Here is a 21,794-nt window from a genome sequence, read left to right as displayed (position 1 = left end):
AAGTTTAACTAAATTTTATGAAATTAACAATAAAACAATACACAAAAAGACAACACTTCTTGACTCAATATTAAAGCGGCTTTGCCATTTGACATACTTTTCCAGAGCTTTCCATCAATAAAACTGGAATGAGATGTTGACAATATTGTAGTCGATTAGTTGGCTAGGTAGATAATAGGCCATACGCGTATCAGTATTAACCTATTATTCAACTGTAGTTTTTAGAAGAAAAGATGAGAAATCGCGTTTTATAGTCGATCAACACAGTCAGTAATGGCCTTTTTTAAAGCTGGCAGTGAGAAAACAATATTTTATCGTGACCAATTTTCTTTTAAACAAAAAAAAGTAATTTTTTCCAATATATATTTTATGATAATTCCTCATAAAAGGCATGAAATAAAATATTGCGACGCTGGTTGAATGATACCGCCATTGATAATGAGGTATGGAAATATCATTGAGGAAAGTGCAAATGTTACTTACGTAGTAAGTAACTGCCCATTTCTGAATTTTAATCAAAACTCATTTGGTTTGAGATCTGTTCAATTTGATTTCTTGGAGTAACAGTAGGCATTAAGCTAAGAATAAAAAATATAATAAATATAATAATACATTTTTAATACGACTTCAACATAACTGGTAAATGCTATAAAGCCATTCATCTTCAGAGTGACATCTTTTAGTTCACTGTGTCATAAATAACCGTCATAAACTTTAATGGGTATATACTTCAAGGTACCACTTTTCTTCTCTACGTGCCCCCTGCTTGCTAAAAAGTCAAAACAAATCCAAATATTTAAGCTTATTGTCCCATAAAGTTAAACGCTCCATGACCAAGGCCCAAATGGCCTAAACGAGTGTGACAAAGACAACTCTACCTGGTACTCTGGTAGGTACTACTGCTGCTATTCCTAGAGCTTTCAAAGCATAACAAGCTCAGTCAGTCTGTCAGTTTTAACAGGGGCGAGTAGCAGACGGATGTGCCGTTTTGATCGTCATTAACCGGGACATGTGCGTCGCATTTCGCGGACATTAATGTGTGTTGGTTGTTATCAAGTTTTGTCTAGTTGACATGTTGTTTATTGTGTTAATATTTTGTGAGTATTTGATTTTTCGTTTTATTTTAATCCCATTTATTATTTGTACAATTGCGAAGCACGAAAATTAACATTTTTATCTTGGAGATACAGTTTGTTCCAAAATAGATGCAATAAGAGAACAAATGCGCTAAAATTATTTGAATTTTTGAATGAAGTTTAGGGATTGAGCCCTGCTTATTGTAAAACTGCGGTATACAAAAAATGAGTTGATTCGGTGTTATACAGGGTTTTTATAAATAAATTTTAGGAATATGAAACTATTTTTGGAAAAAACTAATTTAATTTGAATCATACAACAAACACCGCGTAAACATTATAACACTTAATAAATATCAAATTTAACATATCAGATTTATTAACAAACTAATTAGAAGTCGATTTACCATTTTGTAATAATTTATTCGATGTATTCACCACCCATATCCGCATATCTTCAGAGCCTTCATCTGAATTCCTGGAAACTGTCCCGAATATGTGCCAATGTCAAAGAGTTCATACCATTTGTAATTTTTTGCTGCAATATTGCGACACCATTAGGGAGTGGTTTAGCATAAATCAATTGTTAGATTCGATTTCAAAAAAAGAAGTTCAATGTTGAAAGGTCTGGGGATCTCGGTGGCCACTCGATTGGCCCATTTCGAACGATCCAATTTTCTCCAAAGTTAAAGTGTTTTTTTTTCGAAAAATATTTTTATTTTCTCCAAATTTGACGCGGAGAAGCAAGATTGCATTTTAAACAACATTTTTTAGTCGAATATTTTTGTATTTTTAAAAATAAAGACACTTTATTATGGATCATTTTTACAAATTCGTTTCTAAAATATCCTGTATAATATGAAAACAACTCATTTTTTGTACGCTATAACTTTGCATTAAGTAGGAATCAACCCCCGAATGTGAGTCAAAAATTCGAAAATTTTTAATTTATTTGCCCTCTTGTTGCATGTATCCTGGGGCACACTGCAGATATATGTATTAAAAGTCTCCTTAATAAATCGTTTATTATTTAATTCACGTTCGATATGCAATCATTTTTACAATGTGAGCCCCACTTGGCTTGAATTAGTTTACATTGTTGAGCGTTTGCTGTAGTTCGCTTCATCGATGTATGGTCAAAAATGGGCGACAGGTAGGGTCATTTTGAATATTTAACCATTGTTTGTATTACCCTGCAACGTGTTAGGGTTTGCATATTGGTACCTCTCAAGCGGTGCCTCACTGTGTGATACCGCCCGACAATATTTAAACAATAGATTTTAAATATAGGTGTGCATATCACACCGGGAGCATCGCTCAAGAAAAAAATTATTGCGGGAAAATTTTCGTGCTCTAACGCATGTTATAAAACTGCTTGAGCAGCCCCAATATGTGCGAGGGCGAAGGGGCTGTGGATAGAACCTACCGATTTGTATTCTCTTGTATTACTTAGTTGTGTACTTATGCTGCTTCTAGTTTTTAGCTTTTAGGGTGCTCCTCGGATCGCCCTCACGGGAAACGTTTCACGTGTTTAAAAAAAAAACAAATTTAACAATGATCAAAACCTGATAATTAATTGCTGAAAGCTTCGAAACAAGACTGTTTGAAAAGGTTTTTACTAAGTGTACATATATTTTGTTTTTGTGTTTTTAATAATACGAAAAATTCAGCTTCAAATTTTGGTTCATTATAAAAAGAGTTTTTGTCATTGTAAACATTATAAAGACGAATATTTTATTTTCATCTTTCTGCTATGAGTAGTTTTTGAATTATTTGGGAAGGTATTTTCTCCGGGTACCTACAGAACCTTACAGATGTCAGAATACTATCTTGTTAACTTCCATATGAGGCAACTTTTTCTTGATTGTACTAAACTTGCACCTATTATCGTTTACGAGATTCTGGATGTCTTGGATCTTTAATCGCTTTCTTTCAATGCTTGCGTGAAAGGATCGCCCTTGTTAGTGTTCATACCCGAATCATTATAACCCCCGATTTCTTTTGTGAAATCAAAGAAATCGGAATATTATTAGAAATATGGGGAAGAAAGTTTGGGAATAATGAGAGGTATTTCTGATTAGCATCTTTTTGTTATAAAGGGTGTCTAAAAACAAACGGGCGACACTATAACTTAATTAATTATCAATGAATTTCCATTAATTAAAAACAAAAAAAAAAGATATTTTTCAAACTATCAAGGAAGTTTTTTTAGCTTCCTCTGCTTCAGGTTTCAACTTCAGAATTACAAGTAGAACTTTATATATTTTACATATTTTTTTAATAGAAAATATGTTTCGTGAATTTAATGATGTAAACCAGTTAATGTAAAAAAATTTTTTTACTGAAAAAAATTGAAAAATTTTATCAATGTGAGTTATGTAACTATCAGTATCGTCATGGGGCCGGCAATCGGCATTATTCTGTGATCATTTACATTCTATTCCATCTCATCCTATTGTATCATCTTGTACAAAGACGCCTGGCACCATGGACAAGTGGCGCCCATATGATACCCAGCGAGAAGAGACAAGAAAAAGCCGCCCTTAACTATTGGGATCTCCTCATTCTTTCTCATAACTTTCTGTGAATAGTTATGCTGCAAATGTGATATTGAAAATTAGTTCTTCTAGTTCAAGTTCAGAGAAATAAAATTTTTAAATTTTTTCAATTAAAAATATTTTTAACGTTAATTTGTCATATATCATTAAGATCAGAAAAATATTTTCTGTCAAGATTAAAAAAAGATTTGAAATTTTCAAGTTGACACCGCAAGCAGAAGTTGAATTTAAGAAAAAATCAACGTTGACGTTACTTAGTAGTCTGAAAAATATCATTTTATTTGATTTTTAGTTCATCAAATCCGTTCATAAATAATTGAGTGAGAACTTTGTCCGTTTTTTTTTAGACACCCTGTATATGTATCACGTTTGTAATGTCCAAATCAGCAAGGGAACGTAATTCTTAGATCACACAGTTTGGCAAGGACGTATGTCCTGTGTGTGAGTTATATATAATGTATCACGGTAGCTTTGAAATCTGCATTTGTTTCTTTTCCATCTCTGTTTCGCACTTCCTTTGGCAAATTTCCAAAGGTCATTAGATTCATTTAATAAGCACACAAGAAAATACATATATGTACTAGGAAAACAAATGAAGATCCCATGGCCTACCACTTCGCAATTAAAGTAATAATTACCACAAGTAATAATATCTCTTCTTGATGACGTCAACTCTGCATGTTGGCAAAAGGTTTTAAGTGCCACTTAAGATTTAAATTAGGTTTGAAAATGGCTCATTAACATCTAATAAGGCTCATTCCCCAGTTGTGACTACAATATCCATAAATCATTCAGAAAGAGCTGCTAAAAAAGCGTCTGGTTTCCCTTTTATTCCCATATCCTGCTTTCTCGGTTGCAGCTTTAAGAGGTCTTAATTTATCTGAGAGTTTTAATTAGTTCTGGACTTGTCATTTCCTGCGATAATCTTCTAGGTGAATCCTCCTGCCATCCGCGTGATCAAGATTTTGCAATGGTGATTTATTTTGCACTCGCATCGTGTTTTAGTTTTCCGATTGAAATCGGAGTTATCGTAAAATCTGAAAAATATAAATAGAGATGAATGTACAGTGAAAGTCGCGAATAACGACGGAAATTCGAAGTTTTGGTTCGATTTGCATTCACCCCGTTATAAAAAAAAAGTCGCCTTTAACGTGCGCAAAAAAAAAACATTTTCAATGGTTTGTTAGTCGGGCATAATGACACTACGAGATATACTGTAGTATAAAGTCAACAATGCCGCCATTTTTTCAAGTCATTCAAAGAGCAACCGGTATATTTTTTTAAATCAGTGCCGTTAGCGGCTTTATGGACAAATCTCAGGAAATTTCTTTCTAACATACATCCATATTTGATCCACCTATGTATGGTTGTGGTTTTTCTGGGATTTGTACGTAAAGCTGCTAAAACACCGCTTTTTTGTGAGTGTCAGTCTTTTTTGCGGAATTTCTAATTGAATGCTGACAGTGTCGAGTTTATGTCTCAATTACCATAAATACACAGAAACCAATTTGTTTGAGTCATTTACCGTCAATTTTTCAAACAGAATTTTTCTATTACTTTTACCATGCTCTCTGACGACCGCCATGCAACGTCATGCAAAACTGATCCGTTGTTTGAGACTCACTTTGTGTAGTTACGGTTCCCGGTGGTGAAAATGTTATGATCAACACAATTATGGTCATTGGTCATGGGAAAAACACTGCACCTAACTCGCAGGAAAGTTCCTCAACACATTTGCGCAATAGCCGCCTTCGGCTGTAGCTCGTGCGCAGCGCTGGCACGTTAAGAGTTACTTCGTTTGGTAGATACGTAAATGATTATTAAGGTATGTTAATAAGGAAATAATTTTTTTTCCTCCTGTTATTCTATTTGTTTACCTATTTGGTTCATAAAAGGACCTTGATTATATGTTGCAATATTATATTAATTCCTTCATTTATTGCTAAATTAATAATGTCGAGTAGCTTGAATATAAATAAAACCGCGTCGTAAAGTTAAGGGCACTTCCTCTGATTGAGTTGTTTTAGCTTTATTAGAAATTGTGTTATGTTTACTTTTACACATGTTAATGACAAAGGTAACAAGGACGGTAATACCGAAAACGTCTAATTTCTTATTTTTTTTACAAAACACCAAAAAAAAGACCTTTTTGTGCTCAAACATTTTTTTTAAGGCGATTTTTTTTTATTGGTAAAGAAACTGATGGCACTGAACGCGACGTGGCCAATCCTGAATGTCGATTTAGCTTCTTCTTGTGCCAACGAAGTGTTAAGGAGGAGCCCCGGTCAGATAGGGCTTACTTTGGTGCGCACGAAGGAGGTCGAAATGTATTTTCGTGAAAATTTTCAAACCAAACAACTAAACACGCACTATTTTTCCAAGACGTTAACGGGCCGGCTTTATTGTTCGCATATGTACAGGACCCGTCGGTTTAAGTTGCTCCAAAACAAACAGCCCGATTTTACTTCAAATAAATTACTGGGCCGTTATAAGTGAAACAGAAAATAATGGGGATTCGTTAATATAGTTCTCCGAACGTTTTACTGTTCTACTCCTGGAATGACTTTAATATGGTTTCAACATTCCCCATTTTAGGTCTAACGGAACGCCACTGCCGTCTTTCCGCTCCGAAAACGGTTCTACCTTGGTTTTAACACTTGCGTTTTTCAGATATCGAGGGAAATTGCGGCCGTTGTTCGATTCCGGGGATGGTTTCAATGTGGTTTTAACCCTTGCTTTTCTAGGTCTAACGAGGGCCGTCACCAGCAACTCAAATTGTCAGGAAGTCGCCGCAATGGCCGCCTTGGAGGACGGCAGTACTGTCGTGGACACCCGACTGGACATGCTCGCCGGTACGTGGATTTCCGAAGGGTGAGTATTTCAAGCTTCAACACACAGAGCGATATCAGCAGTGGCAATCGGAAATTTACATTGGAATGCTGCGCGACAAAAAGACGGTGGTACCACCGTCTGGGCCCGAGTCCCATAAATCTTGAGGTGCACTTTTGAAACGTCAAGCACGGACATTCTTTTCGTGAATCGGATGCCCGATGTGTCACAAGTTAACAGAGATATGGTACCATTCGTGGCTGGGGAAATCGAAAACAAATAAAACGTCTAGGAGACCGTAATGGGCCTCGGAACTGTATAACAATGACGTCGAAAAGCATTTTAATATTAATATTTCCATCAGGTGGTCGTCTGGGTTCTCGTGTTTGCTTAACCCCCTGTCGGTTTTGAAATATGAACGGCCAAAGCAGGCAATACCTGGAGGATGGTACTGTTCGCTTTAAGGAATCCTTTTTTTAGATCATTTTAAAATTTAACCCGAACGTCCATAAAAATAACGAGCTAACTCAGAACTACTGGGAAAGAAAACAAGGAAAGTGCGGAGAACGATCCATCTTCCTATTTCTATCGAGCTTGTTTATTGTAGTATCCAAATCTGACAGAGTAAACAAGCATGAGGGTTTTACGATCCCGTTTGGCAGTTAAAGACACGTATGTTCCTCCTGTAATAAAATTATGCATTTATACTGGGTGTCCCGAATTGCGAACGCATAAATAATTTAACACCGTTTTCCACGTCAAAAAATAATCCTAATTTGCTATGTAAAATATACTCGAAAAATGCTTCGTTGAGGAAATATGGTAAATGAATTTTTACCGTAAAAGGCAGGCAACGGTGCGAGCCAGTTTTAAAAATCCATTAAAAGATTTTTTTTTGTTTTACACTTGAAAACGGTGTTTGGTACAAAAATATCGAAAGAGAACTTTTTTCCTCCAATTTGAATAAAGATCCAAAACTGGTTTTAACTTTATAAAGAAAACAATGGTTTACTAGCTTGTTCGATAAAATTATCCGCTTGCCTGCCAGCGCGGAAGCCACTGGGTGAGACTAAAAATACGTTTTTCATTGCAAAACTTGTTCCCGCGAGGGCAGCTAACGCATGCAAAATTTCAATAATATACAGGATGGTCTCTAAAGACGTTCCGATATTTAAGGAGATGATCCTCTAAATTATTCTTGGATTAAATCATATAAACATAATAATAATATAAACCATATACAGGGCTTTAAATATTAAGAAAAATAAAATATTTTTTAAGTTTTAGCATTTTCAAAATATCATAAGATGTTTTATCGATACTCAATATACCTACATAGTAGTCCAAACAGTACATTTCCGTTCTCTTTAAAGGAAAATATTGCAACCATAAACGTTAGCAGAGATTAGGATATTGATTTTTGCAAGGGAATGAGAGATACGTCACTGGCATTTTCCAAATTGGATGCATTGTTTTAAATAACCGATTCAAAATACACCAAAAATGTTTCTTGTATTGTTTTAGACAATAACTCATTTATGAGAAAAAATATAACTTGTTCCGTTGAAAATCTGTGCTGAAAATGGCAAATTCGTTAAAGAGATAAAGTCAGCAATGCAAAACAAATTCGTTCTACTTTTAATCGTGATCCCCGATTTTATTTAACACCTTGTATCTTGGAAACGACTCATTTTAAGACATACGATAATTTAACATTTTGGTCTTGGATCAATTCAGAAAATCTGCTCCTTAAATATGGGAAGGTCCCAAGGGACCACCCTGTATAGCATACACAAACTTATTTCTTAACAAGTCTTACAGGGAGTCTCTGGTTGGTTTCAGCCTACGCAATAGTATCTCAAGCCAGTGTCTTTTGGTTTGTGATTTCAGCACAAAACGCCTTGTGATTTCACAATCACATGATCTTATATCGATCATACCGTGTTTTGATCTGAAGTCATGAGTTGTAAAAAACCGGCCATGAATTGACTGAAGAATAAGGCAATTTCAAGTAGTTAACTGCACCATGAGCGAAGATAAGGGCATTGGAGAGCAATTATTTGATAATTTAATAGAAAATGAATATGTATCGGAAAAACATTGATTTATAAACCGAAGGAGCATCCACCATTAAGACAAATCGTTTAAATTTTCTGTTTGAAAATATTTATTGATTTATTGATATTGAAGAGTCAAGAAATTTGATCATTTCGTTATTTTGAGAGATACATCTTTCGATGCAGTATTAATTTTCTGCTAAGTTTTTCCAGAAAAGCGAAAGATTTGGTCAGTTTTTACGTACCCTATATCCTAGCTTGAAAAACATTTTGGCCATTTCGAATGATAGATTCTCCGACATGGTACTCATTTTCAGCTATTTTTTCTTTTCAGAAAAGCCAATGCCAGTGTCGAATTTGCCGCAGCTGTCACTCATTTCCAAAAAAATAAAATATTTCGCAAAATTGTAGTTTCCTCATTTGGAATTATAGACACTCCTTCATAGGACTCATTTTCAGTTATTTTTTTCCAAAAAAAGTCTATGTCAGTTTCAAATTCGCCGCAGCTGTCATTCGGTTCCAAAGAACTACAATACTCCGAAAAATTGCAACTTCCTTATTTTGAATGATGAACTCCCGGCTTTGTACTCATTTTCAGCTAATTTTTCCCAGAAAAATCAATGCTACTGTCAAATTTGCTGTAGCAGTCACTCATTTCCAAAAAACTAAAATATACTGTAAAGCCGTAATTTCTTTATTTCGAATGATAGGCCCCACTTTCAGCTGATTTTTCCCAAAAAAAAACAATGCCCTTGTCAAATTCGACGTGAATGCCGTTCAGTTCCAAAAAATTCGAATGTTTCGAAAAATTGTAATTTCCTTATTTTGACTGATATACCCTCCAACATAAGTACTCATCTTCAGGTAATTTTTGTCAAAAAAACGAATGCCACAACACAACAAGGCTTTATCCCCCAACCATTAATTTGAGTACAATGAGAACCTCAGAGGAATCTCATTAATTTCTAGAGCCTTTATTTCTTATACGAATACTTTTCTCAATACAGTTGTGAAACCAGACCAGGCCCCGAATACGCACTCCGCCATTACACCTTTGATAATAGTGGCAAGTTTCACCTCACTCAACACCATTACTGGGATGACTCCTGCTCTTTGCCGCTGCTAACCATTCAAGCCTTTGGTAAGATACAGTTCAAAGGGTCCTTGGTGCAACCTGGGGCGGCCTGTGGTAACTTCAAGTTCACCAACATCACAATTATTCCTCAAGATGACAACGCCGTTCGGGAATTGGACAAGCGCGCTTCTTTTGAGTGTCCTGGTGAGTATCTCAAATTAATTTATGAGGAGGCTTCTTGAGTGACATTTATTGTTGATGTAGGCCAGACGTGGAAGTCTTGGAGGAAGTATGAGGAGCACCCAGTGTGCGACTCCAGGTACGACGAAAACAACAAGAAGACCTTTAACTTGTGGTTATCTAGTCCGAACAGTCACTATCCTTCCGTGAATAGTAAGGGAAGTAATATGTACTTTAGTGATATTTCTTGTCTGGGATCATTGAAATGGGCCTTCAATGAACTGAAGCTGCTCAAGGTGCAGTTGCGGCCGCTGATGGAGCACTTTAAGAAGACGCCTAGAGAGGTGAGTGCTTGTCACGTTAAGTTGTGTAGCTAAAGTTCACGTAAATGAGATGCAGGTCAAAATGGAGCTTCTTCTTGGAGACATCCACAGCAACGCCCGGTTACGCCAATATTACAACCCTAGCAGTTTCCAAGTGCCCTTAGTTCAGCAGATCAAGGAACATACAGAAATCGTCGTCAACAGGCACACTTATATTGTGAAGAACACTCAAGCGATCCCACCGAACATATTCACTAACCCCAAAACTCCTCCTCACTTGATTGAGAAGCCTCCTTTGCCTCCATATATTTGGGGCCAGTGGACATCCACCAGGTGCGAATCCCGACCTGGTGGGACTCTGTACCTCACCAGGAGGTTTTCCTTCTACTCTGACGACAGCTCCTGGATTGGAGAACACAACTTCTATTCTGACCCCTTCTGCAGAATTCCTAAGTTTATAGTGACCGCCGCCGGTCACTTCAAGCTGCAAGGTCTCAACTACCATCTGAAGCGCACGAGCAGTATCGATTTTTACATAGAAAAGGCTTCGTTGACCGTGCTGGACTCTAGGATGATCTACGACTTAGGGTTATCGAGACACTGCGGAGTGGGAGAGTGGGAGGTAAATGTTCCGAAGGAGCTGTCCACTACAGGAGGCTGCATGCAGCTGGGAATCTTCTTGCCTTCCGTACAATATGATGTGGTCAAGCTGGAGATGGACTATAAAGGCTCGTGTCTACTCTTCTTGGGGCAGGTGGATACTGACAATGTTCAGTTAAACGATGTCACTAAGAGGCCCACGGCTTTTCAAAAGCCACTGGTCAAGTGCGGGGAGGTTCCCACCTACTCGAGGAAACTGTGGGAAATATTGAATGAAGGAGACATTACTAGCGGTAGCTGGAAGCAAAGGGGGGTGGGCTTGTGGTTGGTGATAGGCCTTTTCTTTCCAGTTTGCGCGAGATAACGATTGATAAATAGACTCGTTTTTACAGCTGTGATATGTACGAAGATTTTTCTGTAATAAATTTTGGAACTGCGGTAGTCGTAGGAATAATCTGAGAAGAAAGTCTATTAGGATTCATTCCTCATTCTACCTTTACTTATTGTGATCTTGTAGTCCATTCCAGCTCTGCGGTTAAGATAGTAGAGCACTTCAAAACACCGGTTTCGATGGATTAAATAAATTCAATTATGTGCAGGCAAAAAATGGAAATGTTATCAGCAAATGTGTTTGCCTAGAGTAAAATTTACAGTGTAAAAAGCAGGATCTAGCGCGCAGCTTTGATTTATGTATAGCCAAGAACAATGAATATAAATGTAAGATGACGCTTTTAAGATAGTTTGCCGCAGGCGCAACATGTTTGCTGTAGATTTTACCGATTTCTGCCTGGGTTTAATTGACTTGCAATGAGCCGAACTGATGAAGTCTTATAGAATCGAAATCATTCTTCGGAGTGCTCGAGATAATGAAAGGCAAAGCTTGAATGGAACAAAAGTTCGTAGAACTCATAATTTCTAATAGGTCGTGAGTAATATTCTGAAAGTTTGGAATTGTTCTAACTGTGTAGCAAAATTAATAGGGGACAAAAATGCCAGTGATTAATACTTATTATTTTGTAAATATAGTAATTAAGTATGTTTTATAGTAGTTCCTGAAAATTGTATATTTTAAGTCAGGTATACAGGATGAGTCTTGGAAAGTGGTACGCAGAATAATGGTGGTCTTTCAGGACCCGAAAAAGAAATTTTAGTACACGCAGCTGAAAATCCCCAAATGAATATAAGGAAATTAGCAATAAATATCGGAGTAAGCCAAAAGTGAATAATCAAAATTTTACATCAAAAACTGTATCCGTATCATTTTACACTAGTGCCAAATTAATTCAACTTCAAAAATTTGCTGATTTCAATTCAACACAAACCATATTCAAACACGTATTTAAAATTAACATTTGGTTAGGAATTATCGACGATTATTGTTTGGCACCATATGGTTGATCACCCAACATGAATGGCAAATTATACTTCGATTTTATCCAAGATCAATTGCCTCCTTTTCGGAACCTTACCTGTGTCTGAATTACCTGTAAATTTCACATAAAATGAGAATTTTAAACAAGACGGAGTCCTTACACATTTCAGAAACCACCACAAGCAAAGATTTTCCGAATCGTTAGATAGATTTTCGGACCCCGATTCCTTGCCCTGCACGCAATCCCTATTTTAATACCATGAATTTTTTCATATGGAGAAGTTTTGCTATTTAAAATTGGAAACTCCTTAAGTAAAAGTGTAAAAAAAATGTATTCAAACAAATGGCGATCACTGCAAGGATTTTTCGCTAAAAAAGATACGTTTTATTTGATTGTTAAGTTATAACATTCTTATTCTGCATAGTATTATTCAAGTCTTGCTATATATTTTTTAATGCAATAAAGAATTTTTAAGAAAATAAATATTTTGTATTTTATTTGGTAGTAATTCACAAAAAAGGGTCATAAAAGATACTTATTACGTATGGGGTGGTTAAATTTATTTTGTTCTAATATTCTCCCTCTTTCATTATATCATGAGCACAATTTTTGAGAAAAGTTTAATTACAACACTGCACTTTGATATTAATATATATTTCAGAGCTATAGGGAATTTTTCGGAAACGTGCATTTTTTAGAAGTAGTAAAATTTCTCGTGTTTAATGTTTTCATGTGTCGAACGTATTTAAATTACACCGTCGTCATTCCATTATGTAATAATTTTGCATCTACCTTACGTTAAAAAACGGTTTAAAAACCATTGTACATGAGGGCAGCTGTTAATATAAAAGTCCGATAATTCTAAGTCGTTTCAAATGGTATTAATGAGAAGATCAAATACAGCTGGTGCCATCTGTTGACAATCAGAATTGTTATTTTACGAATAGTTGGCCACGCCTTGTTAGAAAGCGATATTGGTAAACTTGCTGGCATTTCAACCAGCACGGAAGAGAGGGCGCTAGCTATCACATAAAAGTAGAACTGCTGGATTTGGATTTAATTGACTTCTCTATAGTAGGAACGATTGCTTTAGTGATATTTTTAAGAAACAGTCTTGGATAGTAATTGAGTTAATGTTCACTATATGTGTTGCATATTAAAATAAAATACAAGTGAAATTGACGAAAATCAGTGATGGTAAACTATCACAGTTGCCCGTGGTAGACAAGAGTCACCTCACGGAAGGTTTTCAGTTCGAGAAATCCACATTTTTAATTATATCAATTTACAAAATAATTATTGACACATAAGTGAAGAAAGTAACTTTTCACGCACGAGTGTGAAATGCTACCCATGAGTAGCAGCTGAGGACGGTAATGACGCGAGTGTGATAATAAATCATCTTGCGCGTTATGTATACTATATTATTACTATGGACCACATACAAAAAATCATAATAAAAACAAAGAATTTTGCCCGAAATTTATTTTTAAGCTATTTTTGAGAGTTTTTTTAATTTGCTTTCATTACTTTTTACGAAATTGGTTTTCAAAATAGTAGCTTTGCACATTTCCCTATAATCTTTCATACTTTCCCCTTGAACATCTAACAAGAAGTTCTATACTTTTGTGGCTGCAAACTCGAACTTACTTTCATTGGAGCGACAAATTTTTATTCCCCCCGAAAACGGCTACTAAATTAAGCAGACACGTTAGCCTATTTTTTTTTAAATATGGAATTGACTAAATTTGATATGAACAAACAATCACATCAAATAATGAATAAAAGTCAAACGATTTAAATCTCTACGGAAGTGATAAAAAAAAGTAAAAAATTTCTGCCAGCCCACTAAGCGAACAGGTAAATTTCCCCGTGAAATCACTATTTTGCGCTCCGCTATAGCGACAAAAAATCAGTTTAATGCATGATCTTAAACTTTTTTTTCCTTAAAAATCACTAGACGTTCCATTAAAAAATTAAAAATAAATTCTAAAAAAAAAACAAAAACTAAGAAGTTTAGATTTGTCGATAGCAGTAATCTTTATCCGATTCTCAGCATCTCGTTCGGAAATGTCTCTGAACTTGAAACTTCTAAGGAACGATCTCATTTTGGATACCACCCCCTGCACCCCTGCCCGCTAACTATACAGGCATATCTAAAATAGGGAACACATACACACAGCGCGATATAGATTTTCTTAGGGGGGTTTCAAGAGATGATAACACCTCTTCAGCGATTTCTTGAGACATCCTCAAGGCAAAAAAACGCAAAAGACCGGACGGAAAACTCAGCTGGCCGACTGTAGAACGTATCAGGGGTAGAAAAATGCGAGCGAGGGTGGCTTCGTTAGGGCCAGGTCCCGACGAAAAAAACTCATTGATTTGCATTCCGTGTGGAAGTTATTAGAAGTTGTTTTTCTCTTTGTATATGCCCAGATTCCAGGGTATTAGAAGTTTTTACATGTTTGCATCAGTTTTTTTGTGTTGTTTAGTTAATGAGCTCTTTCAAGGGAACACGAGTATTGGTAGGTGGCAATGACTCCTAAGCGTAAGATAAAAACTTGAAGAGTTGTAGATCTATTTGAAAGGAAAATGGCAAAATCGGAGTAAAAGTGATTAAAACGGCCTTTTTTTGTGGAAGACCGTTGACCGAAAATGGCGTTTCGACCATACAAAGTGGTTTTGAACACAGTGCCATAAACTCTTCCACCTATTCTCGGTCTCAAAATATTGAAAGGCTCTTCGTTTTCGACATACAGAATATGAAAGTTGGTACCTGAGAATTTTTTTTTTAATTAATATTTTTGAAACGTTTGGAGATAAATTCATGGAACTTTGTACTTTATTATAATTTTTTGGGCTCCCTCTGTATCGACGTAAAGAAATTGCCGCATTTTTCCAGGCGCGGGTAATACAGGGGGATAGAGGTTTAAAATTACCTAAACTTTTGTACTTAACTTTATGAACGATTTTATCGGAAATATATTACATTTGAAGATTTTAACATAAAAGAAATACTTTTGTTGAAAATTGAAATCTCCAGCAGTTTTCGAGAAAATTGAGATTTGACAAATCGGTGGATTTTATTACATGAACATCCGATTTAAAACTTTTTTTCATTCATTTTCTTTAATAATAATTGCAATTAGACATCGTTCCGGTGACAACAAAAAACTGCTAAATTTTATTTACAAATATCATGTATGCTCCGGTCAAAAGTAAGTGTTCCGCTAGCCAACTGGCGCCAACGATTTATAAAATAATATATAAATATTATACAAAATAATATAAATACAATAAAAGTGTTTTGAAGTTTTGAAGTGCTGTTGGAGCTTATAAGATACTAAATTATCATTGTAGTGCCATGGTGTTCTGTGGAAACAAAGGTCTGAATAATGTTTTACTTTCCCAACCACTTTGGGCTTGAAGATCTACAGAGCAAAGTTTAAAATGCAGTGTTTCACATTTGATCAATTTTCCGGAAAATGCGACAAATATTGTTGGAACGGTAAGAGATAAATCTATTTTCCAAAGAGGTATGAGTTTCTATAAAAATGCTCTAAAACATTTCCCATTTAATCTGACTTCCCATCTCTTGAGGAAACCGCGATTTCGGTATATGTAAAACCAATTTGGGACCCATTGTACGTATACAGAGTTTTGGATAAAGCACAAACATGGTCAGTTATTATCAGAACTACCCGAGCAAGAGCAAAAAATTGACAATGAACAGTTCTAGGGCATTTTCGGATTAACAACCGAGATATGTGGACATTTGTCACTTCGAGAAAAAATCGTAAGAGATTTTCTTTTATTTTAATTGGACCATTTGGACATTTTGGATTCTGTGCTGGATCCTAATTCTATTCTATAAACTAACTCCGCCGTATCTTTAATTGAAAATATTCAATCGTTCTTTGACAGGGAGGTTTTATACATACTAGAATTTAATCTTTACAAGATCATCAGTAAACTGCGTTTCAGTAACACGGTGCCTCATGCCAAAACACCTTAACTGTTAAAAAATATGTTCAAAATTGTTCAGTGAAAAAGTAATTCGCAAACATCAAATAATTTGGGCCTGCTAAATCTCCAGACTTAAACCCTTTGGATTATTTTCAATGGGGTTGCCTAAAACAGACAGTCTATCAGAACAGGCCGTTTCATGATGTTAATCATTTGGAAAGGACCATTCCGGAAGGGCGTCAGGAAGTTGCTTCAAATGTGATAGTGAAGCTATTAAGAGAATTAGGCAAAAGAACGATTAAATGTTTCGAATGAGAGTGTGGCTATGTCGAGGAACTAGTGGAATTACTTAGCGAATAATCCTACATAGTTACTTAAATTATTACACTTTTGTCTTTTCCTATTAGCAAAATAAATTATTATTTTACATTAATCATTTAAATTGCGCAAATCTTGTGAAAATGTATTAACAGCCGAAAAGTTATTGCGTTTTCAATAAACAAGTGATAAATGTGGATTATTGAGACTAATAATAATAATAATAACATTTTTCTCATCAATTTATATTTGTAAGAACGCTGGTGTAGGATTCCAAAAATTTGGTGCCTTTTTAGGTTCAAGACCATACAGAATTTTTTGAACGAAATTTTTTTTCCGTAAAATGAATAACAAAAGAGTTTCCCATATGATTCCAACTTGAGTAGACACTCTGTATAAGCAAAAAACAGCAAGAAATTATTTTTTGTAAAATTCTTCTGCAGTTTTATTAAATGTTTTACTCGCATCTCACCTGGCTTGAACGGACTAATGAATAAATAATTCGCATAAACTTGTCCTCCATTTAAATAAAAAATCTGAACGCAACTGTAACAGACATTGAACCTCCTCATAATTAAATAATATGAACATAAAATGACAATAAAAATGGGAATTAATTTCCTCCATGATCTGGAAATTAAATCCGAATCATGGAGGTCTGCATGAGAAAAGGCCGTCGAATGGAGATGCAATTATTTGTCCATTATATTCTTTGTACCATTTTGAAGTTCACCTCGCACATTTTATACCAAATGATCGTCAGTCAACAAAATCCTGCAGTGTAAAACCCCTTTTAGACTTCGATGCTAATGGTTTACTTTAGAGCACTATTAACAGGCTTTCATATCGGCGAACATCAAAGCCGAAGCCTCCCTGCAAATCAAGTCTTTTAAGCACCAAAACCATACAAAAAGGCAAATTTTCATTAAAAAAAAAACATCGAATGAAGGATTTGGTCCAATGATAAGGCAAAGGAAAGCTCCCCCTGCATCACAGCTTTTAAAATTCACGCATGAGAGACGTCTGGCAAAAAGTAGCATGTAGAGAGCTTTTAAAATATTTCGCATTAGACGTGAGGGAAACAGGAGAAAGGGGCTGTTTTCTCTGATTTTGATCCGATCTTGTGAAATTTGGGGTGCCAGCGCTCTTGTTTCAAGCTCATAGACGCGCTAAAGACCGAAGTGGTCAAATGCGCACGAAATGCAAACCGAAAAGGGCCATCTGACTCGTATAACAATCAGATTAGTGACCATATTAAGGTCAGAAGCACCATTTAATGAATGACCGTATACAAGGCAGAAAAAACGGACAAAAAAAGTCCCAGAGATTATAGTCGTAATGCCCATGCGGTCCACAGGAATATCGTTGGGAACTATTAATGCCGTTAGGCACGTTTTTTGCCTCTACATATCGGGCTTAAATAATTTGATTGGAAACGCATCCACCAGGGGCGTACCGCCTCTATTTTTTGTCCTCGTTAAATCCTCACTTAGATACCGTCTACGTAGCTCAGATCGTTGCTACAGCACTTCTTTAGCAGGAACCAAGTCCAACGGAGGTCATATCTGAGAGTAAGAAAACTTCAAGGTAAATGTAAGTTGGATGAGTAGAACTCGGGGCACGCCAATGGCTTAGTAATCAAACCCACCGCAAAAGTTTAAGGGACGCAAAAAACGCTCGTGTATGCGTGTGGGGTGAAAGATCCGTGGGGTGGCGCGTCCGAGGGTGCAAAAAACTCGAGGGTAGATTTTTTTATGAATAGGATTTCGTGTGGAATTTTGTCGTCGAATATTGGAGGGGTAATCGATAATAGTTCGATCGGCAATCGGTCCTTTTTTTAGCGAACACGCTGTGTTGAGGGTAGGTAAGGGATGAAAAATGGGGTAAAGATAGGGCCAGGTTTGCACCTTTAGTTGTTCCAAATCCGTCTGCCGATGTAGTTTTGTGCTTTTTTGTGCCGATTCTGGTGAGTCCCTTGGTAGCGTTTAGTGTCGATTCGCGAATCAGCCTCGAAGATAATTTTTCAGTGATTTCGTAAAGTTTCACTTGTTGAGAAGCGGTGAAAGTAAACTGGTCGGAACCCCCAAAAGTCCCGAATTTCCACACAGGGTAATATCTATGAGTCAGATATACTAGTGGCGAGACTTGTTAATATTTACGGCATTGGCGAAACCTTAAATTTAACTTTTGCTTTCATCTTATCAATTGCACGCGGCAATAATTAGAAAAGAAAATTTTGGCAATTTCGGCTAAAAAAATTATTTCTCACTCATACGAAATGTTTCTGAGTTGTCCTGTATAAACTGAAAAAAAAAAATTGCAGTTTTTGCACTGATCACTTTTAAAACGAATTTTAAAAATGACATTTCAATGAAAGAAAAAGTGAAACGAATAAAAAAATCATTAAATGCATTGTCAGCGCTGTTGGACAGATGGACAGGTCGAACAGTTGAGCAGGACCATATGGGCTGCTTCATGATCGTCCACCTCTGAAGGCGGGGTTATTAGAGTAACAAGTTCGTGTCGTTCAATTTGCCGTGAAGAACGTTGCAAATAAATCTACATGTAAGACACCTATTCAGTTATTATTCGATTATTCATCATTTGGAGGAAGCGGTTTTACTCTTGAAGATGAGATTCAATAACTCCCAGAAGATCTTGGGACCACAAGACTGACATAAAGGTGAAACCGAAATGAAAAACAATTTTTTGATCATCAATAGAAGATACCCAAATTTGTAAAGAAATAGAGAAGTTGTAACAAAAAAACAAGTACCAACACCTGGAATAATCCTTAAGTTAACTTCGATCTCTAGTGGCTCCATGATTGTGTAAATCTAATGAGCAAAGACATGAAGGACGCTCATTGAACGTTAAAATGCGAGAAATTCGGCGAAACTATGCAGAGGGTCCATATAAAACTTTGGTGTCCACATAGAGGAGTATCGGAGATTATTAGCACTGAAAGCGGTGAAGAGGTCTTGCCTCTCGAAGACCTTCAAACCAAGGACTAAAGGGCACCGATACCAATTCCTTTGAATGACTTTTCAAACCTTTTAAAGCGCTTTTTAAGAAAAATTAACACCGAGGTAATTCAAGTATGTTTCGCTACGCCAATCGTCATATTTCAAAGATATTTGGAATTTTCGATATTAAGTCGCATAGGCGATTCAGTCCTGAGGAAAGCCAAATAAACGGTCGAAACTTCAGCGCTTTGAGATAAAAAAGAATTGCATTTATTCCCCTGAGATGATTAAAATTAATTTGGCTTCTTCGGGTAAAACATACGGGGTGGCTCAGCAAAAAACTTTTTACCCCGATTTTTAGCATTTAAAATGAAAATGTGTATAAGCGCTCTGACCTGTGCATTTTAGATTCTGGAAGGGGGGGGGGGGTGACTTTTAATTGTTTTCCCAACCGTCCAACTTCAACTCCCGAGGAGGAGTGACGGCTACTTTCAAAATTTTTAATGAGAAGGGGTGTCGAGTGACACCTCATTTTAAAGGTCGCTATGCCTTAAATGTAGCCTTCAAGTTTGAAGCCACGGTCATTATCCCCGTTGATATAACAGCTTGTGAAAATCTGTGTGAGGAACAAAGCTTTCAGTTCATAGTTAACTTGTCACAGTAAGAGTTGCAGACTGCAAAATGGGAGAGGATGACCTCTGAAAGTGAGATATCACTGAATCTTTTTGAGGGGGCGTGTTTTACCTCTCACATTTAAAACGGAATGTTTCTTTATTTGTATTATTTTAAGGGGGTAAACGGAACCAAAAGTACTGACATTTTTTTTTATGAACAATATATTAAATGCTGGAAGTGACCGTCATTTATGTCTTTGCAATAAAATTTATTTTGCTCAAAGCGTTGTCTTAGTTTATGTAACGTTTCGGGTGTAATTTGATGTCATTGGTGAACTACACGAGTAGAGGTAGAACATACCTTCATCAAAGCCATTCAGCGATATCTCACTCTTAATAGTCTTCCCACCCTCGTTTTGAAGTCTGCAGCTCTTGTCGTGATAAATCAACTATGACTTAAAAGTTTTTCTCTCGCAGACTTTGACAAGCTGTCACATTAACGGGGGCAATAGAAGTGACTTCGCTCGTGGAAGGTACAGCCACCTTTAAAATAAGGTGCCACTCGACGCCTTGTTCCATTAAAAATTTTGGGGGCAACCGTCACTGGTCTTGAGACGTTGAACGTACAATAAAAAGTTGTCCTCCTCGGATCGAAACCGACGCGTCTGAGCATTTTGACGCAATTTCGTTTCAAACAATCAAAATCGATGCGCAAAATTTTCGCTGGACCACTCTGTATAGTAAATAATAACTCTTTATGCAAGCCGCCTTTAACTTACTTATCCTCGTGGAGGATGCAATAAGTGGCAGGGCTCGCGCAGTTCGGCGCTCGAGCACGTTTTTTTTTCCCTTTTTCCAACGGTTTCTATTTGAATTTCCGGTCAAAAATTATTAGTAATTTTCTGTTTGTGCATTTTCCTGTTGCTCGATATTATTTGAAACTGGAGTAAAGCGCAAAGAAAAAAGGGATAGGGAGGAATCAGCCCTAGTGACACTAAAGGCCCGTCCCGATTGGTATTCACCACTCTTTGCCTTTCGTCAAATTCGATTCTCACATACGAGAAAATGAGATGCAGGCGAATCATCAAAGGCACAAAAGCTTTTTCGAATGCCCGAGAGCGGCAATTTCGAGATTTCGTTCTATATTTCGTCGTCGCCTCGCTCCTTAGCTTCGTTTGCGTAAAAAATTGGGCGCTTTTTATAACGATTGCTATTCGAGGGAAAGCGGCTTATCTTGTTTGTGTTTGTTTTGGATTATCGGATATAGGAGGTGGGAGGGGATGCTTCTTTTGGACTTAGAAACACTCTTTTTAATGCCACATTGAAATCCCCCCCCCCCCATCCCCCCCCTTTTTTTTACGAAACTACTGGACGAACCGCCCCCAGCTGACTCAACCCGGAACTAGTCAGACTGGACTTTAATCCGCGATTTCGACGAGTACCACGCAGTTCACCACCAAATCGAAGATATGTCCCGTACGTTTCAGCTGGAGTCGGGCAGTTTTTCTTAATTTTTTTTTTCGGGGGTGACGCCTCACGTACGAATAGGGGTGGAATTGCACACGATTTTCAGTTAAAACTACCCAGTAGTTGTTGAAAAAAACGGGTATAAACTGTCAGAAACATGCAATACAAACTCAGTTGAATGGTACGCGAACAATGGAAAAAACTTGTTTGTTGTCAAAAAATCAGTTTGTTTTGGATTTTGTGTTTACAAACACTATGTGGTTACCTTTATTCATTTGGTTATTTTTTTAAATCAAAAACTGCGAGAACAAAATCAAAAACAAACTGATTCCCTAACAACAAGCAAGTTTTCCCATTGTTTATGTACTTTTTAAGCGAATTTTATTGCATTT

At 36.5% G+C, this 21,794-nt stretch overlaps 1 protein-coding gene across 1 annotated transcript; it reads left to right on the top strand.

Annotated features, from left to right (window-relative positions):
- The first annotated feature begins 760 nt into the window (after positions 1-760).
- On the top strand, positions 761-12,516 carry LOC136340256 (protein APCDD1-like). The gene is made up of 5 exons (XM_066284180.1): positions 761-1,097; positions 6,379-6,505; positions 9,528-9,799; positions 9,860-10,119; positions 10,175-12,516. Exons 1-5 carry the CDS (start codon positions 1,073-1,075, stop codon positions 11,060-11,062), a joined length of 1,572 nt encoding a protein of 523 aa, XP_066140277.1. The 5' UTR covers positions 761-1,072; the 3' UTR covers positions 11,063-12,516.
- The last annotated feature ends 9,278 nt before the right edge of the window (positions 12,517-21,794 follow it).

Source organism: Euwallacea fornicatus, chromosome 7 (assembly GCF_040115645.1).
Source record: "Euwallacea fornicatus isolate EFF26 chromosome 7, ASM4011564v1, whole genome shotgun sequence".
NCBI lineage: Eukaryota > Metazoa > Arthropoda > Insecta > Coleoptera > Curculionidae > Euwallacea > Euwallacea fornicatus.
Note: the sequence above shows the minus strand (reverse complement) of the source record. Positions and strands in the feature narration are given on the sequence as shown.

Coding starts and splice junctions, on each gene's coding strand:
- LOC136340256 (XM_066284180.1), top strand. CDS start 1,073: ATGTTGTTTATTGTGTTAATATTTT. Junction 9,800..9,859: donor CGCTTCTTTTGAGTGTCCTG/GTGAGTATCTCA, acceptor TTGTTGATGTAG/GCCAGACGTGGAAGTCTTGG. Junction 10,120..10,174: donor TTAAGAAGACGCCTAGAGAG/GTGAGTGCTTGT, acceptor AATGAGATGCAG/GTCAAAATGGAGCTTCTTCT.